General features: G+C 47.8%; 1 protein-coding gene across 1 annotated transcript in view; it reads right to left on the bottom strand.

The window, feature by feature from the left end:
• col21a1 (collagen, type XXI, alpha 1) overlaps positions 1-27861 on the bottom strand; it is a 315698-nt gene that overhangs the window by 23761 nt on the left and 264076 nt on the right. Inside the window, exons 24-27 of the mRNA XM_067985251.1 lie at positions 7721-7765; positions 3771-3803; positions 3504-3650; positions 3365-3419 (exon numbers count right to left, since the gene is read on the bottom strand). Coding sequence (XP_067841352.1) covers positions 3365-3419; positions 3504-3650; positions 3771-3803; positions 7721-7765 — 280 coding nt within the window. The remainder of the gene's footprint in view (positions 1-3364; positions 3420-3503; positions 3651-3770; positions 3804-7720; positions 7766-27861) is intronic.

Raw genomic sequence — 27861 nt, 5'->3', positions numbered from 1 at the left:
GGATGCACTAGCGTGTATGACAGAATGTCATTTAGTTTTGTTTGTTTTGCCAACCACATTAAATTTTGTCATCACCACTACTGCCACGTCTTTGCAAATCTTGTCTGGTTTGTGCAATAATTCCCTTTCCTGAGGATCACCATGAATACCCACGCCTGATGCCGCCCATTGGGTCACTGCAGAGTGGGTGTAGGTGTATTTGCAGGGCTCTTTTGTGCAGACGACTGAGAGACGCCGGCGATGTCCCCGGTGGCACCCTGGAAGGATCCGGAGGAGAAGTTGTTGAGGGCAGTGTTGACTTTGAAGAGACAGGTAAGAAGATGGTGCTCGGGCCAGCCGGGAGCAGCTTGGCATCAAGGAGGCTGCAGATGTCCACGACTATATGTCGAGTGACTCTAAGCCTCCTGTGCATTGCTCCTCAGAGAGGTCCAGGAAGCTGAGCCTCGATCTGTAGACCCTGTGGCGAGGGTAGTGCCTTCTGCGACGCATCTGTCTCTGTGGTTGCCCTCCCTCCTGCTGTGTAGGTGGATGTGTCACAGCACTGTGTTGTGAAGCTCCACGTGTCTGAGGTGAACGGCGTGGCCGGCGAGGCTGGTGGTGCTGTTCGCCCTCCGATGAGGTCATGACTGCAGCTATGGCGACCTCCATCCAGAGGATGTACGTTTGAGGGGGTCCGCAAGGTTGGTTAATGTGTCTGCACACCGGAGTTGAAGTTCCAAGTTGGTGAATTTTAGTGTTAGGAGGAGGGTGGTACAGGCCAAACTTTGTCCAAAGTGACAGAGTGGCCTCCTGCAATGAGTGAGGGTCTCCTCTCCCACCTGTCAAATGGACCTTTGCAGCTCACACAGGCTGGTGGCTGCAACACGTCTGTTTCAACTGGGAGTGTTTCCCCCAGCATGGGAAACACGCTCTGTTGACATGAAAATCCCACCCCTCCTAAAATATCCTCCCAATCAGGTCTGCAAATGACCTGAACTATGTAATTAATTGCTTTAAGTGGGATCGCGCCGGCTTTAATTGCCGGTGGGAGTCCAGCATGCAGGGGCTGCGCGTGCATCTAAACGCGTCATTGGGGAACCCGGAAGTGGGTGGGTTGGAGCCGGGCTCCGGACCCACCCCGGGAATCCCCAACTTTAGCAGCCCCCCTGCCACGAATGCACCCGCTTGCACCCTTTTTCTGGGGCATATTGTAGGAAGTCCCAGACCTGTCGAGACACCTGAATCTTTGCTTCATCATCCCTATGATGTGCTCAACAATTATCCTGGTGGTCCCATGGCATTGATTATACCTGTGTTGCTCAAGCATGATAGAGTTGTGGAGGGGTGTCATGAGCCACATGTGTAGGGGTTATCCCTTGTCTCCCAGTAGACAATCCATCATCCATCCTGTCCCGTTGGTGGAAGGGTTGAATATTGGGATGATGGTTGAGCTTCACTGGATAAATACATTGTGACAGCTGCCTGGGTACCTTGCACAAACTTGCATGATCTTGCTTCTGAGATTGGAAACTAGCTGGGTATTAATGGAGTGGTAGCTCTTCCTATTCATGAATGCTGCTGGCTGGCTGGTGTTCTGACTCTCTGACGGCAATATGCGTGCAGTCAATGGTGTCCTGGACACGGGGAAAACCAATCACCGCTGCAAATCCCCAAGCTCTCTCATGTTGACTGTTGACGTCAAATGGGAAGGTTAGTCCTGGCGAACAGGGCGTTAATGACCGGCTCAATACAGCTGTGTGCTGCAGACTGGGAGATGTGGCTAATGTCCCCTGTAACAGACTGGAAGGAGCCAGTGGCGAAGTGATTAAGGGCTCTGGTTATAATGACAGCCGCTGGCAAAGCATGGCCCCTGCTCCAACAGGCATCTGGTCATAGTGCAGGAGGCTGCAGAGGTTTGCAACAGCCTGTCTGGAGAAGCACAGCCTCCTCATGCACCGCTCTTCAGACAGATCCAAGAAAGTGACTCAGCCTGTACACTTTGTGTGCTGGGCACGGCCTCCTACGAACAGGTCTGTCACCTGCTATTTTCTAACAGGCCCAGCTGCTGCCGGTGCTGGTCGCTGTGGCTGCTGCTGCTCCTCTTCCTTCAACTGTTCCTCTATCCAAATGAAACTGCTTGCAAGGTCTAGCTAGAAGTGTGGAGGAGTCCAGTAGCTGCTTCTGTATAGTTGTGCATGAACAATTGTCGTCACTGCAGTCTACCACGCAGTGGCACAGGTCCTAAGTCCAGTCAGAGTATCTCCCATGAATGCTCAAGCTGCTGCTCCCTTGTCCTGCTTTAACATGGTGGGGGATCTGATTGAGAGGAGCTTGAGGCAGGTATTCACTGACCTCATTACCATGCAGATCAACAGACATGCTGAGGGAGCACTCAGCAGCAGGGACATGGATGGAGTAGCCGCGGATAAGGTTGCAGAGTCTCTGCGAGATGCCACATCCAGATCATCCAGTATCCCTGCACAAGTGACAGTAGATGTACTAGGAAACAGGCAGGACTCGCAACTACAGCAGCAACAGATCTCTCTAACCCCTTTAATATCACGTGCCTTAATTTTGGTAAAATGTCTCTTATGTGGCATCTCAACAAACTGTGTTAGATTTGGTAGCACTCTTGCTTCTTAGTCAGAAGGTCATGGGTTCAAGTTCCATTCCAGAGACTTAAGCGCATAATCTAGGCTGCCACTTCAGGGCAGTACCGAGGGAGCACTTTTGGAGGTGGTGCCTTTCAGATCAGATGCTAAACCGTCTTCCCTCTCAGGTGGATGTAAAAGATCTCATGGCACTATTTGATGAAAAGCAGGAGAGTTCTTTCCAGTGTTCTGGCCAACACTTATCCCTCAAACAACATCAGTAAAAAGAAATAGATCAACTGGTCATTGTCTCATTGCTGTTTGTGGGACCTTGCTGTGTGCAAATTTACTGCCATGTTTCCCTACATTACAACAGTGACTACACTTCAAAAGTACTTCATTGGCTTTGGGACATCTTGAGGTCATGAAAGGTGCTACATAAATTAGTTATTTCTTTTTTTCTGGAAATCCATATATATAACATACACCAAATTCACATTACACATTGTGATTTCTTCAAAAAATTCAATTAAATCAACCAAACATGACCTCTATTAAATTGCCCCTTAACCTTCTCTGCTCTAAGGAGAACAATTTCAGCTTCTCCAGTCTCTTCACATAACTGAAGTCCCTCATCCCTATCCATTTATTTCTCCTTTTACATTTCAACAGAAGATTCTGCATTGAATTCTCTCTCAATAAAAATGGCATTAGGACAACATTTTCTTTACTGTGAATATTTTAACTAATTTTAGCTGATTTTAAGTTGGGAAGGATTAATGCTTCATACTTACTTCTTAGCACATCCATGCAAACCTGTCGGATGTATTCATCTGAAATGACTCTTCCCTATTAAAACAGTTTGGCATTAGGAATTAGCAACAGCATATTAAACAGGAAATTGTATCAAAATAACATTAGATGTACACCTACAGGAATTCCTTCTGGTCCTGGTGGTCCCGGCGATCCTGTAAATCCATTGTTTCCTTTACGGCCTTGATGTCCAGTTCTGCCTGGTGTGCCAGGTTCTCCTCTTGGGCCTCTTATCCCTGCAGTGCCAGATGCTCCTACTTCACCTGTCTAGAGGAAAAAGAATTGTAATAACAGTGATAGTATCGCCATTTTTAGAATATTTAAATGTAGTGTGAACAATTCCTTTGCAGCGGTATTGGTTCGAGCAACACATTTTGGCTGACCTACCTCCCCTTTTAGTCCTGCTGAGCCTCTTGTGCCCTGCAGAAAAGAATTACATTATCAGTTTACTTATTTTAACCAATACACCCAGGCACAAGAACAGGAAAATCTGCCCCATTATCTGTGAAATGCAAACGGTCAGAGTGAAATATTACAGTACCATTATACAAGTGTATTGTGTTAACACAAAATGATTTACCAATTTATAACACAAAATTGAACATGTAACTTGGGAATAACATTGCCGATCTAACTTACAAGCGCGTTGTAGTAAGAGAACTGAGACATGTGGTCTTAATAGCTACAACTTCATTTCTGTTGGCTACTTATTCTTGCTCTAATCTATCAATGGATTTTCTCAGATCTGGACTGAGTCCAATAACTTTGATAATGTACTTAGGAAGCATTCTTCTCTATATAATGCCACCAAAAACACATCCTTGCTAGTAGTTTGATTTATGCCGGCTATTAAATTATTTGTGTGAACTGGCTCCTTACCATCTTGTCAACCTTGACTGTGATCCCTCAATACAACTGAGAATACCCTTGTGAGATCAGACTGTCACTCACTACACTGTTCCTAGCTGGATATAAAACCACTATCATTTTTAAATGCAAAAATGTAGTCACTTTCCATGATATTTTGAAGATATGCTTCAATAGGAAGTTATAAAGAGGTATAAACAGACTAAATGAGTAATCAAAACTGTGGCAGATGCAGATCAATGTGAAGAAGTGTGAGTTCATCCACTTTGGAGCTGAGAAAGCCAAATCATAATATTTTCTTAATGGTGAGAGACTAGGAGTTGTGGAGAAGCAAAAGGATTCAGGTATCCATGTGCATAGATCACTAAAAGCTAGTGCATAGGCACAATCCAAAAGGCTATTGGAATATTGGTCTTTACCTCAAGGGGATTGGAATTTAAAAGTGAGGAGTTGATGCTTCAGTTGTACAGAGGCTTGGTCAGACCCCATCTGGAGTACTGCATTCAGTTTTGGGCACCGAACCTCTGGAAAGATATATTGGCTTTGGAGGGGGTGCAATGCAGATCTGCCAGAATAATAACGGGGTTTAAAGGGCTAGGGGACAGGTTGCATAAACTTGGTTTGCATTCTTTTGAGTTCAGAAGATTGAAGGGTGATCTAATCGAGGTGTTTAAAATGATAAATGGATTCGATAGGGTAGGTAGAAAAACTACTTCATCTGGTTGGGGAATCTAGAACAAGAGGGCATAATCTTAAAATTAGAACTAGATCATTTAGGGGTGAAATCAGGAAGCACCTTCACACAAAGGGTAGTGGAAATCTGGAACTTTCTCCCCCGAATGGCTCTGAGTGCTGAGTCAATTGAAATTTTCAAGACTGAAATTATTAGACTTTTGTTAGGTAAAGGTGTCAAGGGATATGGAGCAAAAGCGGTGGGTAAGTGGAATTGATGATCTAATTGAATGGTGCAACAGGCTCAAGGGGCTGAATGGCCTACTCCTGGTCGTATGTTCCTAATAACAATTAGATACTTGTGCATGTACTATATCAGAGATTGGAGGATAATCCAGTCATTTGAAGGATTCAATCATCATTTGATTTATCATTAACGCTCATGTATAGTACATCCACCCATACATCAAAGGTTAAATGATTCTTCTGCATTAATATTGCTAGAGTTTCTGGTGGAGGTACACTTACTCAGTTCCATAACACTCCAGGATAATAACCTTATGATAGTATATGCAGGTAAAAGTCCCATTTTACTATCAGTCCCTAGCTATCTGATCATGTTTATAGGCATTGTCTGGAATTTACAGGTAACTTTATGAATTCATGCTTCTGGCAGTAGTGCTTATCGGGAATCCATGCACCATGCTTGCCATGATTTTCTGTCCATTTGGATTGAAAATTGCGGTAAACGCACCCAAATTCCTGGCAGCAGGCAAAGCTCTGCACCAATTTGCACAATTACCCTTCTAGAATAAGCCTGGCAGGATATGGTCATCTACACAGAACTTACAGCTATCGCAAAATGTTAACCCAATACACTGCCATTTGTTTGAATTCTGACAGATATTCCTGTTGGCGCAGCCCTGGATTGTTTTTTGGCAGAACTTTCTGAAAAAGACCCTGCATTTAGGGTTGCCAACCCTCCAGGATTGCCCTGGAGTATCCAGGAATTGAAAATTAATCTCCTGGACACTGCTGCAAGCAACCCAGGAGAAAAATCATAGAACCATTTCTTTGAACACTTCCATTTATTAGTTATAAAAATATTGGAGATGGGGGGTGTTTGACCGGGTGGGGTGGTTGGAGGTGGGAGGTCATGTGATGAAATGTCCAGGAATACGTCCAACCAGAGCTGGTAACCTATCTGCATTACATTCTTGATTTAGCTTGTATGAATTTGATCAAAGCAACCTAGGACCCAAAGCTGATGCTGGCAGATTCTTGCTTTGTATGTTTGCATTCCTCTTGTATTGAAAGACGGGAGAAATTTCTGCTTTTAATCACACTTAAGGAAAGGCTAGCAAAATTATTGGAATATACGGCTTTGAAACATGCTTCCTGAAAATGCAATTTTGTTAGTGATGACATAAAACTAACAAGGGCTGTTGGTTAGGTAGCAGCAAAACAGGAAAACCTGAGGGGAACATCCACAGCGCCTGTTTCACTGAGCACTGGCCAATTTCTGAGAGGGTCCTTAAACAGGTGTTAGACCCCTTTTCAGCATATGCCAGGAATGTTTGAATATCACCTGAGCCAAAATGGCATCCCATGTATTTTAGGAGCTCAGGAGCCCCATGAAATCGTACCTTTTTGTCCCATTTCACACCCAAAAAATGGGTGCAACACGGTCTAATTTCTCCCCCACAAATCGGGGGCGAATTATGAATATTGTACTCACAAGTATAGGAAAAGTTGTATCGTACAATATAATATTGTATTCTTAGTGCAGAATGAAAAAGTTACATTTATTGTAACTGGTCATTTCCAATGTTTTTCAGGTTTCTGAGGATATGTCGCATTCAGATGAGGCTCATTGTGGCCATCTTAAATTGTTCCAGTTCTAAATTAACCAACTGGAGAGGTGTCAAAGATACGGGAAGAAGAACTGTACATTGTACTGTACTGCAGGTTGGGAGATATATAGAAAGATCTTAGTGAAAATACCTTACCATTCATTATGCAATATGGTTCAAGTTCCACGTTTATCAAATTTTGGTGTCTTAGGGGGTCTGTTACCCATTAATTTGCATATAAGTATTTTAGTTATTAGTTTTGAGCCACCTATGTATATAATACAATTTATGGATCATACCTTGTGTGAAAACTCTTTACATATTTAAGAACAGTCAATTGATCTTTCTTGTAACTGGTTGTATATTTGTACACACACTTAAAAATTGTTTATACATAATTACATTAAAATTGTAATATTTCTGATTTCACAATTAAAATATTATTATAAATAACAAAGTACCACATGATTTAAATGGTACTTAATTGGTTTCCTTATATTTGTACACCATTATTATTGCTACGTGCTTTTAATTAAGCCATTAATTAGTACTGTGATTAGTTAGGATGATTAAATTCCTATCAAATTGGATCCAGACGCCAAATCTGAACCATTTTAAACCACTAGTCCCATCTCCAACTCAATTTCAGCATAAGAACTTGACACACTTCCTTTGTCAATTACAACACTGAAAACAAATGCAAGTTATTCTCATACCAAATCTATTGTGGAAGTACTCCAGTTTAAATAAAGTTGGATTTTCAATCTATATTTGTAATTAAATGGATTAATTACCTTGAGCATTGTGTGTGATTATTGCTATTTTGTATGGGAATATTAATCAAAACTAAGACATGCACGTGAACACTTTAATAGCGATTGCTTATGATGATATACAAAGGGAAAGAAATTACAAACAAAGAGATATATATGAATTAGATGTTACCTGTACTCCTGGGAATCCTGGCTCTCCTGTTATACCCTTTTCACCCTTTTTGAAAGAAATAGAAAACAGTTTTACAAAGAGGATCTACTTGATATGCCAATAAAGGTATTATACAATTCAGGTTACTTTAAAAAAGATGAAATTCTGATTTCAATATCTAATATCCCTAATTGGAACAAATGATATAGGGGCACCATATTTATATTTTTACTATATTACCTGCCAGTTAATAGACATTCAACATTTATTTAAAGAAAACTGCTCAGACATCAGTGGTTTCCATTATAGTCTACTCTGCAGTAATTACTTAATGGAAACAAATGGATTAAGATAGCAGTCTAGTTGTCATGTCTGTGCTTTCCAAAATAATCTTCTGCTCTACAGGTATGCAGATAGGATTTTCACTGAGGAAAGATAATTTTATAAAGGTTTTACTGTTCTTTTATTATCATTCTGTGAGAGTACTTTTAAAGTAAAGTTTGTTTAGGTATTCAGGAGTAGAGTGGAAAGATGACAGTACCTCCTTGGATGAACACTAGATAGCCTAAGATAGAACCATAGACATTTACAGCACAAAAAGAGGCTATCTGGGTTGTCATATGCGTGTCTGCTCTTTGCTAGAGAAATCCAAAACTAATCCCACTGCCTTGTTCTCTCCCTATAGTCCTGTTTTTTCCACTGCTTCAAATGTTTATCCACCTTTCCCTTAATTGATGCAATGATCTCAGATACTCCGTTGGCAGAGAGTTACACGCTTGAGCAGCTCTCTACATAAAGAAATTTCACCTAACCTCTGGTCTTCTGGCGAAAAGATGGAGAGTCGTGTCATATTGGGCCACCTGCTTGGTTGAATTACTGATACGGGGCCGACGTTTTAGAGTACACATGGTCGACTGCACCATGGAGATACCAGATCGATGGCCTTAGTTGTACCACCGTTCCTTTTTAATCTGTACATAAACTGTGACCAGTTCGAGCAAATTCATCTATGACGTTGAAAGTGCCGCTGCTACTCGAGCTAGTGACTTTTCCACCCTGGACATCATTCTCACTATTGATATGAAACTTATGGCGAATACACAGTATTACTGCCTGAAATGGCATCTTCATCCAAGTACCACAAAGACTACTTGCACAATGCCAGTGCCTCTCATTACTCACTATTATCCTAAATGGTCAACTTCTTAAATTGGATGCTCACACTGTTTACTTGGGCGTCACCCTCGACCGGTTACTAACCTACAAAAACCATCCATTGAAAACTGCTGAGGAAGTCAAAACCCGAAATAACATAATCGCCAAACTTGCCGGCTCTGCCTGGGCATCTAATTGAATGGAGGAACAGGCTCGAGGGGCTGAATGACCTATTCCTGTTCCTAAATGCCTCCACTTTACGCTCAGCTGCTATTGCACTCTGCTATCCAATGCAGAACATTGTGCACCCATTTGGGCTTGTGATTGCCTGAATGGTTGCCTTCGAGATTCGTAAGGGAAATACCCTGTAAACTGCCTGAGGATGCCCATACAATGTGGAGTTCAGCTGTTGAAGTGCTGGAAAGTAAATAGTTAATCCAGGCTTTTAAGCAGTTAAGTCGTAAAGTCATTATCCCTACAGGTCACGACCCCTCATTTTTGTGTGGGTTCCTTTGTTAAAAATAAAGCTGTAAGGTAAGGGGAGGAGGAGGGGCTTGTAAATGTGGAGCTGACCTGTCTGGAGATCAATGCTTTAGTACTGAATTATCGGGGATGATTGACACAAAATGATCCAACACCTGACCCGCTCGTCGCAGATCAACTTAGGAGACGGGATCTAAATCAGGCATTAGGCCCCCGATGTCCGCATAGGATACTGGTCCCTGAAATTGGGCCACGTTGCGCCCGCTTTAAACACACAAAAGGGGTGCAATGAGAAACAATTTCTACCCCACTGACTCATGGTAGGGTACAATTCCATATATGTCAACAGCTCTCTAATATTGAGCCTCGGCAGCAAATGTCAGCAGGCATTTTGATTATGGGGGACATCACCTTCAAGCTTGCCCTACATCCATTCATGTACATTTTCCAGTGAGGGTCAGGAGCTCGAACCCTGGCAGGTTTTTTCCTTTCCAGTCCAGGGTGCTGTGGCCAATTGTGGCATGTGTGTTGCCAGATCAGCTAACTCAGCACAGACCAGGGATCAAAGCTGGGACACACACGTGCAGAAAAAAACCCACACAATTGAAAATAGTTAGCAAAATATAACAATATAATTAGTCAGTAATTTTCAAATGCTCAGAACTACAATCAGTTATTGAGATAACGGGGTCAATTTTAGGATGGCTGAGCGGATGCGTTCGTGGCAGGGTGGGTGTTTCCTAAAATTGGGGAATCCTGGAGCGGGTCCGGAACCCGGCTCCAACCCGCCCACTTCCGGGTTCCCCAATGACGCGAATCGGTGCGCGCGCAGCCCCCGCATGCGGGACTCCCACCAGCAATTAAAGCCGGCGGGATCACAGTTTAGATAGTTAGGGAGGTACTTGAGGTCGTTGACAGACCTCATTGTTGGGAAGAGATTTTAGCAGGGATGTGATTTTGGACTCTCCTCAGCGTGTTTCCCGCTATGGGAAACACTCCCTGTTGTTGCAGACGTGTTTCAGTCAGCAGCCATTGGGAGATGCAGAGGATTCCTTGACAGTTGGGGGGAATACCTCATTCATTGCAGCAGGGCACTCTGTCACCTCAGACAAAGTTTTGCCTGCCACACCGTTGTCTCCACACTCTAAATTATTACATCATACCCTAAACTCTGCTGTCCAAACACATTGACCTACTTTGCGGACCCCCTCACACTCACAACGTCAGGATGGAGGAGGGGGGGTTCCATAGCTGCATTCATCAATCCATTGGAGGACGAGCAACATTACCAGCCAGGCATGCCGTCCACCTCCACCACGTGGAGCTACAGAACACAGTGCTGTGCAACAGGCACCTGCACAAAGTAGTCGTGCAACTACACATACACCCACTGTAGGGTGACCCAATGGGTGTCATCAAGGGTGTTCATGGAGAACCTCATGAAAGTGCATTATTGCACAAGCCAGGCAAGAATGGCCAAGACGTGGCTGTAGTGGTGAGAATATAATATGTAATGTGAGTTGATCAGAAATCAAATATAAGTAAAAACCATGACAAACACTCAAACACCCTTGTGCATCCCCTTCATGCTCACGACACGTTTGCCTTACGCTTCCTACTACACATACGTGATACATGCCCTGTGGCTGCAGCAGAGGTAGTGGCAGGTTGGGTGTGGCTGACCGTGAAAGAGAGGGTGAGTATGAGACAGAGCCATGAGATTGTATGAGGACTGGGTTGAGTGGTAGTGGTGGGATGAGTACTGGGGAGGTGAGGAAGTGCAGGTAAGATGAGGGAGCGGGTTCAGAAGGTGTGAGGAGTGATGTGATAGAGTTGTGTTGGCAGTTCAGAAGGAGATGTGGGGTGGGGACGGTGATGTGGCAGATGGATTGTAGGGGAATGAGTAAGAGTACTCACTTCGGCTGACCTGGTTAGGTCATTGAAGCGCCTCCTGCACTGTATGCAGGTGCATGATATGTTGGTGGTGGTGGTGACCTCCTCTGCCAGGCCTTCGTGGTGGCAGAGGCAGGCCACTTCCTCCCGTCCGTCGAATGGAAGATCTTCCTCCTCCTCCTCACCCCATCCAGTAAGACCTGGGACCTGGGACAGCCGTCCCCCTGGGCTGCTCCATGCTGTAATTTTCTGCAGCATCAGTCATTGGAGGACTGCCCCTTTAAATAGGGCTCCTCCAGCTGACAGCCTATGATGCGGGTGCGCAGTCCACCCGCTGCGCAGCTTTCCAGCGCGAAACCCGGAAGCCAAGGTAAGTGGCTTCGATTTACTTATGATCGCATGCCAAACCCACCGATTTCACTGGGTGCGTTACCCACGCTCCCAGTCGATCCCCCGCTGCCAACCCTCCTCCCTCCTAATATCGGGCCCAACATTCTCCAAAAAGGCAATTATCAATCTGGTTAAATGATAGGGCCATCATTTTACCAGGTGCTTGTAAATTTTAATTCAACAAACAAGGTCAGACACAGTTGAAAAAAAAGAATCAGCAAAAATACACTATATAACATCTGAACAATGTACTTAAGGCACATTTTAAACACTGTGGGGCAAATGTTATTATTTAGTGCTCCTGGTGTAGAGCTTTATGCGATGGAAGTTCATATTAGCAATTCAGACGCACAAGTTTGGCTGCCCAATTCATGGCCTACATGATCTTCTGGCCATTCTTTTTTTACACTGTGAGTTAAGTGATTCACTTCTGAAAGGAATAATAATTTACAATACATATGTAGCTTATGTCAGGTATGTAAAAGTATGCATGATATTAACTGCGGTGTTTTCTTTGGAAAGCTAAAGGTTTACCTAGTAAAGCTGCCATGGAAAATAGTTTCAGATGTTTTACCACCTTGTCTAAAATTGGAATGTTACTAAAATGAAATCAATACACAGGAGAAACAGCAAATACAGATGCATTTATTGTTTCGCCTGGAATACAGTTGTTTCAATCCAACACATCCACAAAGGATGAATCCAGTCACATATGTCTCCCTACAAGTTGCTACTGTGAATAGTTGCTTTCAAAAGTGAATTCTAACTTGCACTCTGGGTTTAGACAGCTGCAGTACAAGCTATATCTGGATCACCTCCAAGCACCAACAGAGTGTTCTGTCTGGAAACAAAATCTTAAAATATCTGTTCCTACAATACCACAGTATTTTGAAAATGTACCACTGTGAGCAATTATAATGAAAGTTATTGAATAATGACTTCAAAGGTCATGCCTTGATAACTGGAGGATGTATCTTGCTCTTTTTCAAATGAAATGTTACTTCCCATATTTGGTGGAAATAACAAACCCGAATCAAGATGGCAGCTGGGGGCTATTTTGCCGGAAAGTTTTTGTTCGATCCAAATTCAACAGTGGGAATGAAAGAAAATTGGCCAATCATAATGCAATATTTACATTTTTCAAGCACTTAGAATTGTGGAGTGTGCAAAGCAGTGTTAAAATGGAACAGCAGAGGTTGGGAAGCTGGGGGTGAAATTTGACTTGGGCAGTACGGCAAAACGGGCCATAGTGAGTGTGTATTTGTATTGAGAAAGGGAGGTGATGTAGTGGCAAAGGAAGTGATTGAGGGAAAGGAACTGTTCAGGGTGCTGAGGAGGGGTGTGAAGAATTGCTGCCATGTGTTCTAGAGCGAGGGATAAATAAAGAGCAGTATTCACCTTTGCTACCCTAATGAGGTCATTGAAGCATTTCCTGCACTCTATCCAGGTCCTGGGGGTGACACTCCTGGGGCTGACGATCTCTGAAATCTCTCTCCACGCCTGGTGGACAGACAGTTTGGCAACCCTCCTGGTGAACAGTAGAACCCTCCTCGTCCTCACCTCTTCCACAAGCACCTCCAGGGAGGCTTCTGAGAACCTGTGGCTTGCCTGTGACTCATTTTAGAGACAATTCTTCTTCCAGAGCTTTGGCAATTAAGGAAGCCGCAAGCCAATGCAATCTCCCTTTAAGAGGTGGATTCGCACTTTAAATAGGCCACCAGCTGACCCAATAGAAAATGCTCTGTGAAAGTGGACGGGTTTCTGCTCAGGTCAGCCAATTCAGTGAGAAACCTGCTGGTGAGAATATAATGTGGCCCAAGAGCTAAAATACCCTGCACCTGTTTCTGGCTGCAGCAGATGAGTTTTCAACTGAAACCAAAACTCACCTGCCCAAAACAGACCCATAGTTAAAATCGAAGCCCATGTGTTACATCAATGTGTTCATATACACTGATATTGCACAAATGCTTCAGACTTCATGTGACAAAAACGCAATACTCTAAGGGTAGTGTCCAAGGACACGTTTACACTGTTAGTCTGCTGCTGAGAAGCTTTGCTCAGGTTAGGCCATGATTTTGGGAACAGGCTACATTTACACCATAACTGCAGTGAAGTCATTCGCATGGACACTGCAGTCACAGTGTAAATACTTATTTAGTGGCAATACTGTCTAGTATCAGCCGTGGCTCAGTGGTAGCACTCTCGCCTATGAATCAGAAGGTCAGTACTCCAGAGACTTGTGCACATTGTCTAGGTTGACACTTCTGTGCAGTACTGAGGGAGTGCTACACTGTCAGGTGAGGTGTTAAACTAAGGCCCCGTCTGCCCTCTCAGATAGGTGTAATGGATTCCATGGCACTATTTCAAAGAAGAGCAGGGGAGTTCTCCCCAGTGTCCTGGGCAATATTTATCCCTCCACCAACATCACCAAACAGATTATAATTATCTCATTGCTGTTTGTGAGACCTTGCTGTGCGCAAATTAGTTGCCGCGTTTCCTACATTACAACAGCGACTACACTTTAAGAGTACTTCGTTGGCTGTAATGCGCTTTGGGATGCAGAGGCTGTGAAAGGCGTTATAGAAATGCAAGTTCTTTCTTCCTTTTGTCCAAATAAATAATTGTGCTTAGGTACTAATAATGTCCAATCTGCCGTCTCCAAAAAACATGAAGAACTGAATAGCCACCAGTGCAGTGGCAGAAGATCAATGACCACTGCATGAACTATCCACCCAGAGCTGCAGCAATCAGCAGCCCAGATACAGATACTTTGCATCCATTATTTACTGATGAGACAGCATTAGCTGAAGCAAGGATCACTGATGGTGAAGGTTCAGCACAGATGCAGCTACTGAGGTATGGGGCAGAGGTCTGGCGTGATGATTGCTTGTGAGTTGCCTCAGGATACAGACTTTGCTCAGCCTGTTTTCTGACAGAGAATGTTAGAACATATGCACAGTGTTCATCAGGAACTTGGATCAATACCCAGAGCAGCAGTTATCTGTATTGTCTGACACCGAACATCAGGCAATACCATGGGAACACTAGTACATTACTACACTACACTAACCAAGGCCATTAACACAGGAATGACCTTGGCATTGTTATATATGTTTTCATAAATGTTTATATATTTTTTTTTTATTCGTTCACGGGATGTGGGCGTCACTGGCAAGGCCGGCATTTATTGCCCATCCCTAATTGCCCTCGAGAAGGTTACTGTGGCTACTGTGGCTGCCTTGACGTCCCAAATCTAAGATGAATATGCTAATTTTCAGTTGAAGAATGCTTAAACGGGGAAGGATTCAAGGATGTCAGAGAGGAACACTTACACCACGCTAAGACCGATTGTAGTGCTGAAGACTTGTGCTCCAGAACTAGCCGCGCCTCTAGCCAAGCTGTTCCAGTATAGCTACAACACTGGCATCTACCCGACAATGTGGAAAATTGGCCAGATATCTCCTGTCCACAAAAATCAGGACAAATCCAATCCGGCCAATTACCACCCTATCAGTCTACTCTCAATCATCAGCAAAGTGATGGAAGGTGTCATTGACAGTGCTATCAAGCGGCACTTACTCACCAATAACCTTCCCACTGATGCTCAGTTTGGATTCTGCTAGGACCACTCGGCTCCAGACCTCATTACAGCCTTGGTCCAAACATGGACAAAAGAGCTGAATTCCAGGGGTGAGGTGAGAGAGGGACTGCCCTTGACATCAAGGCAGCATTTGACCGAGTGTGGCACCAAGGAGCTCAAGTAAAATTGAAGTCAATGGGAATCAGGGGGAAAACTCTCCAGTGGCTGGAGTCATACCTAGCACAAAGGAAGATGGTAGTGGTTGTTGGAGGCCAATCATCTCAGCCCCAGGACATCGCTGCAGGAGTTCTTCAGGGCAGTGTCCTAGGTCCAACCATCTTCAGCTGCTCCATCAATGACCTTCCTTCCATCATAAGGTCAGAAATGGGGATGTTCGCTGATGATTGCACAGCGTTCAGTTCCATTCGCAACCCCTCAGAACAAGAAGCAGTCCGCGCCCGCATGCAGCAAGACCTGGACAACATCCAGGCTTGGGCTGATAAGTGGCAAGTAACATTCGCACCAGACAAGTGCCAGGCAATGACCATCTCCAACAAGAGAGAGTCTAATCACCTCCCCTTGGCATTCAATGGCATTACCATTGCCAAATCCCCCACCATCAACATCCTGGGGGTCACCATTGAAGGGATTCGCAAAATTTCACATGTCCCCCCCCCCCGAAGATTTATTGGAGTTATTAAAGAAACCCTGGTGTGACTGTGTTTTAAAAAATCCAGGGTCTTTCAAAATGGCTGCGGTCAGACACATGGCCAAGGGCCTGCAGTATTTGAAATTGGATTCTCTGACAGCTTGGCAGGCTCCGTGTTTCAGACAGGGCTCTTTGAACAATGCAGTTGCATGCACGCCCTGAGGCAAGCCATCAACGTTGCCGGGCTACACAATCAAAATTCGAGCAGGAGTAATCCCAGGACTAAGGTGACCCATTAAGGAACATTCGGAGCAATGGAAAGCAGTTATGGAACAGATCAGTACAAGTACCGGCCATTAATGTAAATGGGCCAAGATCGGGACCCCTTTTGTCTTACGTTTTCGCGCCCAAATCGGACATTGCAGCAAACTGATGAGGCCCGAAGATAACCTATTACCGGGAGGGTATAACTGGGGCGTCCGAAAACATCTCTCCCTCTCTTTCTCTTCGCCTCGGTCCAGCGTCCTGCTTGCCTGCTAGCAACCAAGAAGGAAGGCCGTCCAGTAAACATCGCAACCACGTGTCGACGGCAGCAGCAGGACACAGGGGCCAGGCCTTTTCATCGATGAGCATTATTTTTTTTCTGGCCGTCACAAGACAACCTAGCTAGGTGTAAGGGTGGGAGTTAAAGGGGTATTGCTAAAATTGTGATTTTAGAATTTTCCCTCGATGTGTCCGTTTCATCCACCCCGTTAAGTGTAAGACTGTATTGCATCCATAGCGATTCCTTTTATCTTCTGTATAATACTGTTTACCTTGTAGTTTTAGTTTTCTTATTAATAAACATTGGTTTTCCTTGCACCAATCCACTGGTCTGTTCGTCTGTCCTTATTACCGCTTGATAAGTCCTGAGCTCAGAATCAGGAAGGGGAAAGCGATTTGAAACTGCACAGCGGGCAGGGCAGCTCAGGAAAACATAACTGGCTGACCTACAATAAGCCCCGGAAACAAAACCCCTTACAGAAATGGCGAGTCAGGAGGAGCTCAGGCGAAAGTGTGTAACAAGGCAGACAGTGGTGCGGAGGAGGAATCCGCAATGGAGGAAAGGTTGTCTACCTATGTGTGCGGCAAGATAAATATCGCGAAAAAATGGGTGGGCGATATGTTAAAGGCCGAACGTCCCATAGATGCAGCCATCCAGTGGACAGCAAGTAAACAGTATAAGAAGGGTATCGAGAAGGCGGTCTGGCTCTTGTGTTTAAAAAAGCAGGTCTTAGTACTAGACCGTGCTGTAGCAGCACAAACAGCCAAGATTAAGCAGTTGACCCGAGAGTTGCAGGAAAAGACAGCAGCGGAAGAGAAAGGGGTAGCGGCGCTCCAGGCAATAAGCCAAGAAAGGGCGCAGATGGCAAGGGACCACCAGGCAAAGGTAGAGCGCTTGGAATACCAGATCGCTGAGCTCAAAAGTAGCACTAGAGGTAGAATGGAACACCTGGAATACCAGGTCAGAGAGGTGAGAGGCAGTGAGGTTAGGCTAATGGATAAGATCCACAGCCTCACGCAAGAACTAAAAGAGCAGGAGGAGAAAGTAGGCGAGGTAAAGGCAGCATATAAGCTGGCCTGCGTCCAGAGGCTTGAAGACGCAGATCATGGTCCCTGCAGGCAAGAAATAGAAAGCTTGGGCATGGCCTTAGCAAGGGCGAAGGGCATGGTATGCCTCATTAGCCCGAAGGTGGGCAGTCGGATTTTACCAGCAGCCCAAGCTGGGAAGTCCCACAGGCAGCTCCCAGAACGACACTGGTTAGGGAACCAGAGGCTTCACGGCCACCACCCATAGCCCCGAGTTTTCAGGAGGTCTGGCAGCAAGGGGGGGCGGAAGATGACGCATTAGGGGAGACCCAGCAAGCCCTGGTAGATAGACCAGGACCGGGACCAGTGCACCTCCTCCGACAACGGAGGTACGGCCTGCCCGCCGATGGCGAGGACCTAGGGGCCATCCAGAACCAGTTTGTAGTTCCGCATGGCACCCAACAGCTCAGGGCCATGGTTAGCCATATCCCTAATCTTAGTGAAGGGAGACCCCTCTCTACACTTCCATGAGATAGAGCAGGCAGCGTGCGTGCGATGAAGCAGAACAAGCAAAAATGCTGCTGTTTTCTCTGGGTGGTGACCTCCTCCAAACCTTATCAGATGAGTGCAAAAGGGGGCAGAAAGATTACGAGGAGTTAAGGGATGAGATATTGGAGGCCATGGGACTCAATGACGGGAGTCCGTTCGCCCAGGTGGAAAAAAACGGTACAGCTCCCCGGGGAGTCCCCACAGGCGTTCGCAGACAGGCTGTGGCCAGTCTACTGGAGCGCATGCCCGGGAATGCCAGGGCGGGCATTCCTGGACAGAGATCAATTGGCCCACTGGCTCCGCTGTCTCATGGCAAACTGCCTGCCCCAAATTCGAACTCGAGCTGTGGCCTGGTTTGACCTCCGTAGCCCCCAGACCACCGAGGAAACGGTGATCCGCCAGCTCACGATAGCATTCAAAAATATCAGGGGTATCGAGACGCCCCAACCCAGGGGGAAAGTCCACGAGGTTAAACCAGGGGCCCAGCATAAAAGGGAATGGCACCAGGAAGGGAATCGTCCCGCCCAGGCTAAGTTAAACTGCTATGGGTGCGGGAAGGACGGCCACTGGCGCAGAGATTGTAAAAACCCCTGGAAGGACACCAAGGGAAAGAATCCCACCGTCCCAGCCCAAAAGGCAGCGACGGAGGAGGCAGAGACAGGAATTGTCCCTGCTGCCATGGAGTCATTTTTTGAGGCCATGCGATCTTTTATGGCCAGCCAGGGAAAAATAGCAGCCACTACTGGTGTGGTAGCTCCCTCAGCCGACGCCCCAAAATGACTAGAGCCCACGCAGCCTGTCTACCTGTGTGCTCTCCGGTATGATGGATGGAAGAGACCGCTCGTGCAGATGGAGGTAGAGAAGGTTAAAGGGACTTATCTGCTGGATACGGGGGCATCATGCACCGTGATCCATGCAGCTAATCCCACCACCTCACCTCTGTCTAGCGGAGTTCCATACGTTCTATCGGGGTTCACCGGCAAGGAACAGGCGGGAGCATTCTCCAAGCCGCTCTCAATCCGCCTGGGCCCACTCCAAACCAAGTGGACGTGTGTCCTGGCGAGGTGGGAAGCAGAGGGAGGAAAGGGGATCCTAGGGGCCGACTTCATCGTGGGCCATGGGATCCTCGTGGACCTCCTCAACCATTGCCTTTGGGGAGCCGACACGGGTGAGGAGAATGGCGTGGTAGTTATCCAGGAAAAGAAGGGAAGGGAACCCTGTGTACTGTGAAGCCGAAAGGAGGTTATGACCTCGGGCTCATGGTGGAGGGTGTCCCGGAGGAATTTAAAGCATTCGTGCAGGCTCACCTAGCTGCGTTCGCCACGCACAAACACGACTGCGGGAGGGTCACCGGGTTTGAGGTCAGGGTGGACGGGGACCCCATGGCCCGGCCCAGAAGCAGTATAACTTTCCTAGAGAAGCAGAGCCCGATATGGCCATATCCTCGTTGGTGCAGCAGGGAGTGCTGAGGCCCATAGCCACCCATGTTAATTCTCCGCTTTGGCCGGTCAAGAAACCGGTAAATTCATGGAGAGCCACGGTGGACTATCGGGTGCTCAACAGCAATATCCCCACGTGTGCCCCCACAGTGGCAGCAGTTGCCGACCTCATCGGAAGCATACCAGCATCCGCGACGACGTTCACGGTGCTGGATATTTTGAATGGGTTTTGGTCGATCCCCTTAAGGAGGGAAGACCAGTATAAGTGCGCCTTTACTTTTAAAGGGCAACAGTATACTTGGAACTGCTTGCCGCAAGGTTTTCATAACAGCCCCAGCATCTTTCACCAGTGCATGGCGAGTACTTTAAAGGAATTTAGCCAGCCCACGTATGTAGACGACCTGCTCTTGTTTACCGACTCAGTCGGGGAGCATGGCCCGCTACTGGCCGAATTGCTGGAGCTGCTGCAGAGTAAAGGTTTTAAAGTGAACCCAAAGAAAGCGCAGATCGGCCAGCAGGAGGTGAAACTCCTGGGCCTGACCGTCCGTGCAGGGGAACGAGCCATAGACAAGGCTAGGAGGGAAGCGGTCCAAGAGCTACCGGTCCCCAGTACTGTGAGTGGTGTGAGGTCGTTCTTAGGGCTAACGGGGTACTGCAGATATTTTATTGAGGATTATGTGGCCATGGCAGCCCCTCTACTCCAACTCCTACACAAGGGAGTGGAGTGGTCTTGGGATGAGGGGTGCCAGGCAGCATTTGTCCAGCTCAAGAGGGACCTGCAGACCGCACCAGCCCTGGGAGCGATAGATGGAGGGAGAGAGTTCTTTCTGGAGGTAGAGGGCAGCGGGGATAGTCTCAGTACTGTGCAGCTCCAAGAACGGCACGGCAGGCTAAGACTCGTGGTCTACTACTCCAGAGTACTCACTGACGTGGAAAAGAGCTACTCAATTTGCGAGAGGCACCTTTTGGCCACGTACTGGGCCGTGAAAAGATCCTCGATATTCACAGGCACGTCTCCTATCACCCTTCTCACACATCACACTCAGATGCTTCTGGACGGGAGGATCAAAGATGGGACAGTCAGCAGTGCCCGCATTGCGCGCTGGGCCCTCCTCCTTTCCCAGATGGATCTGAGGGTGAGGGGCCTTTGCAAGCCGAAGCTCGCGGCTAACATGGTATATCCTGGAACAGCCCATCAGTGTTCCATAGAAGGGGTGTGGGAGGCGAACATTGGTCTACGGGCCGGGATACATCCCACAGGCCGCAAGATCTATATAGACGGTTCTAGCATGGTATCCACTGGTGAACGTCTCATGGGATGTGGAGTCTATGACCCATCAGCTAACATTGCCTTGGCGATCAAGCTCCCCAGCACCATGAGCACCCAGCAGGCTGAACTGTCCGCGGTGGTGTACGTGGTTACCCACCCCGAAATCTTCCCCACCCCATACACGATTTGCTCGGACAGTATGTTCACTTGCAACTCGTGCACGGAATACCTGGCAATCTGGTCCTGTCGCGGATATACCTCCGCCGACGGGAGGCCCTTAACAGTAAAAACCCTGCTGGAGAAAATCCTAGAAGCCGTGGGGGAGAAAGGCGAGGTCTTCATCCACAAAGTGAAGGCACACTCCTCCACAGAACCCTGCAGCCAGGGCAACCAGCAAGCCAACACGCTGGCCAAGGAGGATGCCCGCACCGGCATTTTCTGGGACCCCTATGGGTCTGGGCCCGTGGCAGCAGTTAGAGGCAGGGGTGGGACCCAGAGGAGCTTAGGGGTAGCATTAGCCCCGGATCTTAAAACAGTCCAAGCCCAGGACCCTGTCCTGAAAACCATCACTAGCGCAGTGAGCGAGGGTAGGAGGATAGAAGGCCCTTACGGCGCGGCAGCCCTCTCCATAAGAGAGGGCATGCTGTTCAAGGAAGGGCAGTGGGTAGTACCCCAGCAGCACCGGAGGGAGTTCCTTCAACTGGCCCATGAAGGGCCGGGAGCAGGACACCCCGGGCCTGAGGCCACCTGGCAGCGGGTGGAGCAGGCGGGATGGTGGCCAGGACTCTGGGAAGATGTCCGCGAGTTCTGCGCTAGCTGTCTTGTGTGCGCTGCAAATAACCCCGACCCCCACAGAAGGAAGGTGCCTATGGGACACGTTAGGAGGGTAGAGGGACCATGGCAGTCGATCCAGATCGACTACATCGGGCCCCTACCCACCGCCCAGGGAGGCTACAAATACTGCCTCGTCCTGGTGGACGTGTTTTCCAAATGGGTCGAGGCCGTCCCCTGTAGAAAAGCCACAGCATTAGGGGCTGCAAGGATCTTGGTACGGGAGGTGTTCTCGCGGTGGGGGCTACCCCAGTTTGTGGTGTCCGACCAGGGTAGCCACTTCACCGGCCAGGTCATGCAGAATACAGTTATGCTGCTCAGTATTCAGGGGAAGTGGCACGTAGCCCACAATCCACAGTCCTCAGGAATTGTGGAACGCATGAACCGCACCGTCAAAGAAAGGCTGAGGAAGGAAACAGCGGACTCGCCCCAAAAATGGGCAGAGGTCCTGCCTCTAGTCCTCATGGGGATCCGGGCCAGTCAGTCAAAGAGTACGGGGTGTTCCCCGCACGAGCCCAGGGTCATGAGAACCCCCACCCATGTCCTAGCCCCAGTTCTTACTGAAGGGCGGCTTCGGGAGGTAAACCAGGATAAATTCGACTGAACACTCCTCGAGCGCCTGATGCAGATTTACGAATAGGCAGCAGGTAGTATGGGGAAGCAGCATCGGAATAATCGATTGCTGCTCGAGCCTAACAAAAGTCATCAGTGGGAGATAGGGGACCAGGTGATGGTGAGGAACTACGCCCGAGTAGGGAGTTTGGAGCCACTGTACATGGGACCCTATAGCATAGTAGATAAAGCCAGCCCCATGGTTTACGCTGTAAAATTGCCCCGGCGGACAAAATGGTTACAAATAAACCAATGTAAGCTGTTTAGATCGGAGGCGAAAAAGCAGGTAGCTGGGATCCAACCCGAGGTTAGAAATCCCCAGCTCCCAGCAGGTCACAGCTCACAGGCAGCACACGCAGGCGCAGTCACGTGCGTCAGGGGACGAGTCACCCAGGCCCCTGTCCAAAACACTCCCCCTCTCTTCTGGGACTCAGGTGGGGAGGAGGAGGAGCCCGAGGCAGGTAGCCCCACCTCCAACCCAGGTTTTGAACCTGGAGAGGAAGACTCTCACCGGCAGCAGGCAGCGAGGGGTTGCCTGTCCCCAGCTCAGACTTGGGAAGGGAGGAGCCACAGGGGAAAAGCCCCCAGCCAGCGAGGACTGCGACCCACAACAAGGGTCCGCTCGCCAGGGTAGCCCCACCAACAGCACTTCCTAGGAGGTCCCCTCGGACACCCCAGCCTAGGAAGACATGGTCGCCGGCTCCCCAGTTTAAAAGGGCTACCTCCCGCGTTAAAGTTAAGTCGAAAGACAAAGGTCCTCAGCCAGCAGTCGCGGGCTGTGAGGGACCGGAAGTAAAGGTCAGTACAGCCATGCCGCAGGGAGCAGCCTGCAGCAGTCCTGACAGAATTTGAGCTGGCCGCTCGGAGATGGGCGGCGGATGTATATAACTTTAGCAGTTAAGTTTGTAGTTTTAAGTTAAGATGTTTAGGTTAATTATAAGGTGTGGAACCGTAGTGTAATTTTAAGATGGAACCGTTCCAGTGTTGTCTACGTGAGCTGAGGTCGAGGGACCCGCTCACACTTCACCCGAGCCAGGAAGCCTATAGGAAGCCCGGCCAGATGTTCTTTATCTTTTACAGGGAATTAAAGGGAATGTTCGGAGGCGTGATCCTGCTCGCCCTGTCTGGGCTGAGCCTCGCGAGAAGGGGCGACACCAAGGACCACCACATCTTCGGATGCTCCGGAAAAGGAATATGTTTGTCATGTAAAGGCAACGTTCCCCTGGATAGGTGGTGGTGGCTTAGAAAATTAAGTAAGGATATGGGGAACCCTAGGGTAGAGTGGGAGAGGTTAGGGAATAACACCCACAGGACCATCACAGGGACCCAGGGAGGGTTAAGTGTGCACTGGGACAAATGGTGGGAACCGTATCAGGGGACCTATGTCTGTGTGTGGGGTTCAGAGAAGGTCTGCCCCACAGGCATTTCCATCATTTTCCACAGCCAGTGGCAAGATGACGGGAGGGGGATGGACTGGGAATCGCGCCTGGGCGCATGCGCGATCCCATACTCCCCAATCTCGGTTAATGCCACTGAATTAGTAACCCGCCCCCGACAGCCCCTGCCCACGACCGCGACGTCACATATGATAGTAAAGGGATGCCCCGCCACTACCAAAGGACCAGGGAACGGCTTGGTGCTAGTACCTACAGACCAGGTGCTGTATCAAGGGGTGCACTACGTGGTAGCCTCTGTGATTTTAAACCTCACCGAGGTACACCTACCCGCGTGGTGCCCCACAGAGACTGCGCAGTTGTATCAAGGCCTCTTAAAAGATATGTTCCGTAAATTTTATCAGATTGATTTTTCAGACGTTGACAGAAGCAGACTATACACCCACGAGCTTTTGGACGGGATTGGGAGACAAAGAAGGGGTGCTTTTAACGATGTCTTAACTGGTTTTAACATGGGGTCTTCTGTCATCAACAGCTTAGATGACATCGAGCTGCAGACCCAGATTAATGGTTTAAATATGCAATTAAAGAAAATATTAATCGATGTGAATAAGGTGGTGGGTTCGGAACTGCACGAAGATCAGGCCATGAGTCTCCACTTAAAGGAGATCATATCAGAGCTGGAAAAGCATGCAGAGACGGTGAATGCGCTCATTAGGGAGGATTGGGATGCGTCAGACCAGGCGGCGCAGAATGAAGTGTGCGTGCTGTATGGGGCATGGTTGCTGGGCGAGGGCCGCAGCAATCTGGAGGATTTAAAGCAAGGTTTAGTCCCCTCCTGGATCAGCAACAAACACCTCGCAGCCCTCCACCCTTTTGAGAATACATTAAGTCCGTGCCAGCTCCGCCTAGCTTCTGAGGCCTACCCAGTCCCAGTGGACTGTGGGCGTTCCAACCACACCATCATAGGGATAATTGTAAGGATGCCAGTCATGGGCGGGACGGCCCAACCCGTGCCGGTGTACAGGGTGGAGAACATTGGTGCCATTCAGGGGGGTGCACACATTCGTTTTACAGCGGTCCCGCCCTACGTCATAAAGTGGGAGCATGCTATGACAGGTACTGACCTCTCGGGGTGCCGGAGCTGGGGATCACACATAATCCTGTGTCCCCAGCACTTGAGAACGCCTATTCAAAACCGCAGTGTGGGTTCAGAGCTGTTGACGCGAAGCCTATAAACTGCACAATGGAAGCCATGGCACAAGGCCATGTTCCCCCACAAGTGGCGTATATAGGAGGTGGGACATATTGTGTCACCACAGCAGCGTCTCACTACCAGCACGGTCAGCACAGCTGGTGCGCGGTGAGTGACAGCAGTTTCTGCTTTAAACCTGAGGCAGAAGTTCAAGTGGCACAGTTACGAATTGTCCCCATCCCTGAACCATCCACTGTTCACCTCACTGTGAAAGAGAATTTCACCAACCTCCAAAAGTATGTAGCCCACTTCGGCTACCAGATCCCCCCTCTCCCAGAATACCTCGTTAAATTATTAAAAGCAGTAGTGGTTTCCCAAAAACACTTTTACACGCTGGAACAGAAAGACTGTCCAGATAGGGGCCGATATTCTGAGTATTACGACCCCACCCTGGTGGGACATCTTTGAGAATATAGAGGTCCCCTCCTGGATTCGTCTGGCATCGCACGTACTAGTAATCTGTCAGCTCGGGATCGTCCTCTATCTGGTTTGCGTCCAGTGTAGGAATAGGGGTCTCGAGGTAGTAGTTAGAACACAAAGGGTATGGAAGGACCAGTATGCTCGGGTAGACAAAACACCCGCGTAAGTTCGGTGACGCATCACTTGCGAGTGATGGCAGCCTGTTTCATTATTTTAATAAAGATGGTCCCTTCCGTTTGTTGTTTTCAATAAGGATTGCTCTCGTTGTATTTTTCATTTTATAAAGAATGTATGGTATGCGAAATACTGTTTCATCCCAAGTGGTGCAGGGGTATTTGGACCCCTCCATGCTGGGATTGTTGTAATTCAACCTTGTTTTCTATCTGAATGCCTGCCGTACACTGGGGCTCTCTCCAAGTAAGGGAATGTATGTGTCGAGGGATTAGGGATAGGTAAATAAAGGGGAGGGCTGTTTGCGACAGTCAGAAAATTTTGCTCACCTTGCATGGACACTTCAAGCAAGTTTAAGTATCCACAAGGGGGACTGAAGGGATTTGCAAAATTTCACATGTCCCCCCCCCAAAGATTTATTGGAGTTATTAAAGAAACCCTGGTGTGACTGTGTTTTAAAAAATCCAGGGTCGTTCAAAATGGCTACGGTCAGACACATGGCCAAGGGCCTGCAGCATTTGAAATTGGATTCTCTGACAGCTTGGCAGGTTCTGTGTTTCAGACAGGGCTCTTTGAACAATGCAGTTGCATGCATGCCCTGAGGCAAGCCATCAACGTTGCCGGACTACACAATCAAAATTCGAGCAGGAGTAATCCCAGGACTAAGGTGACCCATTAAGGAACATTCGGAACAATGGAAAGCAGTTATGGAACAGATCAGTACAAGTACCGGCCATTAATGTAAATGGGCCAAGATCGGGACCCCTTTTGTCTTACGTTTTCGCGCCCAAATCGGACATTGCAGCAAACTGATGAGGCCCGAAGATAACCTATTACCGGGAGGGTATAACTGGGGCGTCCGAGAACATCTCTCCCTCTCTTTCTCTTTGCCTCGGTCCAGCGTCCTGCTTGCCTGCTAGCAACCAAGAAGGAAGGCCGTCCAGTAAACATCGCAACCACGTGTCGACGGCAGCAGCAGGACACAGGGGCCAGGCCTTTTCATCTGTTTCATCGGTGAGCATTATTTTTTTTCTGGCCGTCACAAGACAACCTAGCTAGGTGTAAGGGTGGGAGTTAAAGGGGTATTGCTAAAATTGTGATTTTAGAATTTTCCCTCGATGTGTCCGTTTCTTCCACCCTGTTAAGTGTAAGACTGTATTGCATCCATAGCGATTCCTTTTATCGTCTGTATAATACTGTTTACCTTGTAGTTTTAGTTTTCTTATTAATGAACATTGGTTTTCCTTGCATCAATCCACTGGTCTGTTCCTCTGTCCTTATTACCGCTCGATAAGTCCTGAGCTCAGAATCAGGAAGGGGAAAGCGATTCGAAACTGCACAGCGGGCAGGGCAGCTCAGGAAAACATAACTGGCTGACCTACAATAAGCCCCGGAAACAAAACCCCTTACACCATTGACCAGAAACTTAACTGGACCAGCCACATAAATACTGTGGCTACAAGAGCAGGTCAGAGGCTGGGTGTTCTGCGGCGAGTGACTCACCGCCTGACTCCCCAAAGCCTTTCCACCATCCACAAGGCACAAGTCAGGAGTGTGATTGGCACCCCATCCCCCACCCTAAACATTCACTCCCTTCACCACCGGCGCAGTGTGGCTGCAGTGTGTACCATCTACAGGATGCACTGCAGCAACTCACCAAGGCTTCTTTGGCAGCACCTCCCAAACCCATGACGTCTACCACCTAGAAGGACAAGGGCAGCAGGCACATGGGAACAACATCACCTGCATGTTCCCCTCCAAGTCACACACCATCCCGATTTGGAAATATATCGCCGTTCCTTCATCGTTGCTGGGTCAAAATCCTGGAACTCCATACCTAACAGCACTGTGGGAGAACCACGGACAGCAGCGGTTCAAGAAGGCGGCTCATCACCACCTTCTCAAGGGCGATTAGGGATGGGCAATAAATGCTGACCTTGCCAGCAACGCCCACTTCCCATGAACGAATAAAAAAAAGACAGATTACTGTACCTCACCAGCAGTGGCATACATGGAAAAGCACAGGAACAGTTTAAGGGCAGCGATGTCAGTGGCAGTTCTGGGCCACTGTTCTGCATAGGTGGCTACAGCCATGCTTTGGAAAGCAATGTGCCCTAGCAAAGGGCATTCTTGGCTACATATACACCATAGGAGGGTAGACCGATGCAACTGGCACTAGCAACAGCCAATTATCTTTCCTGCTGACAGCAATGCATCTACAAATTAGTTGCTGTGTTTTGCAATAAAACAACAGTAACTACATTTCAAAAGTAATTCATTGGCTATGAAGTGCTTTGGGCTGTCCTACGACATGAAAGAATCTGTATCAGCGCAATTCCTTCCTTCCTCCCTACCTTTCTTCCCTCCCTCCTTTCCTTCCTTCCTCTATTTATCAACATTTCATCTGAATCCAACAGGAGATGTATTTGAATATCTAAACAGTAACAGATTTTCTTTCTTACCACTTTTCAACCTGATGAAGGAATTGCTGTGATAATGCAC

The sequence above is a fragment of the Heptranchias perlo genome, chromosome 5 (assembly GCF_035084215.1).
Source record: "Heptranchias perlo isolate sHepPer1 chromosome 5, sHepPer1.hap1, whole genome shotgun sequence".
NCBI classification, from domain to species: Eukaryota; Metazoa; Chordata; class Chondrichthyes; order Hexanchiformes; family Hexanchidae; genus Heptranchias; species Heptranchias perlo.
The sequence above is the reverse complement of the archived record's forward strand: the minus strand, read 5'-3'. Positions and strand labels throughout refer to the sequence as shown.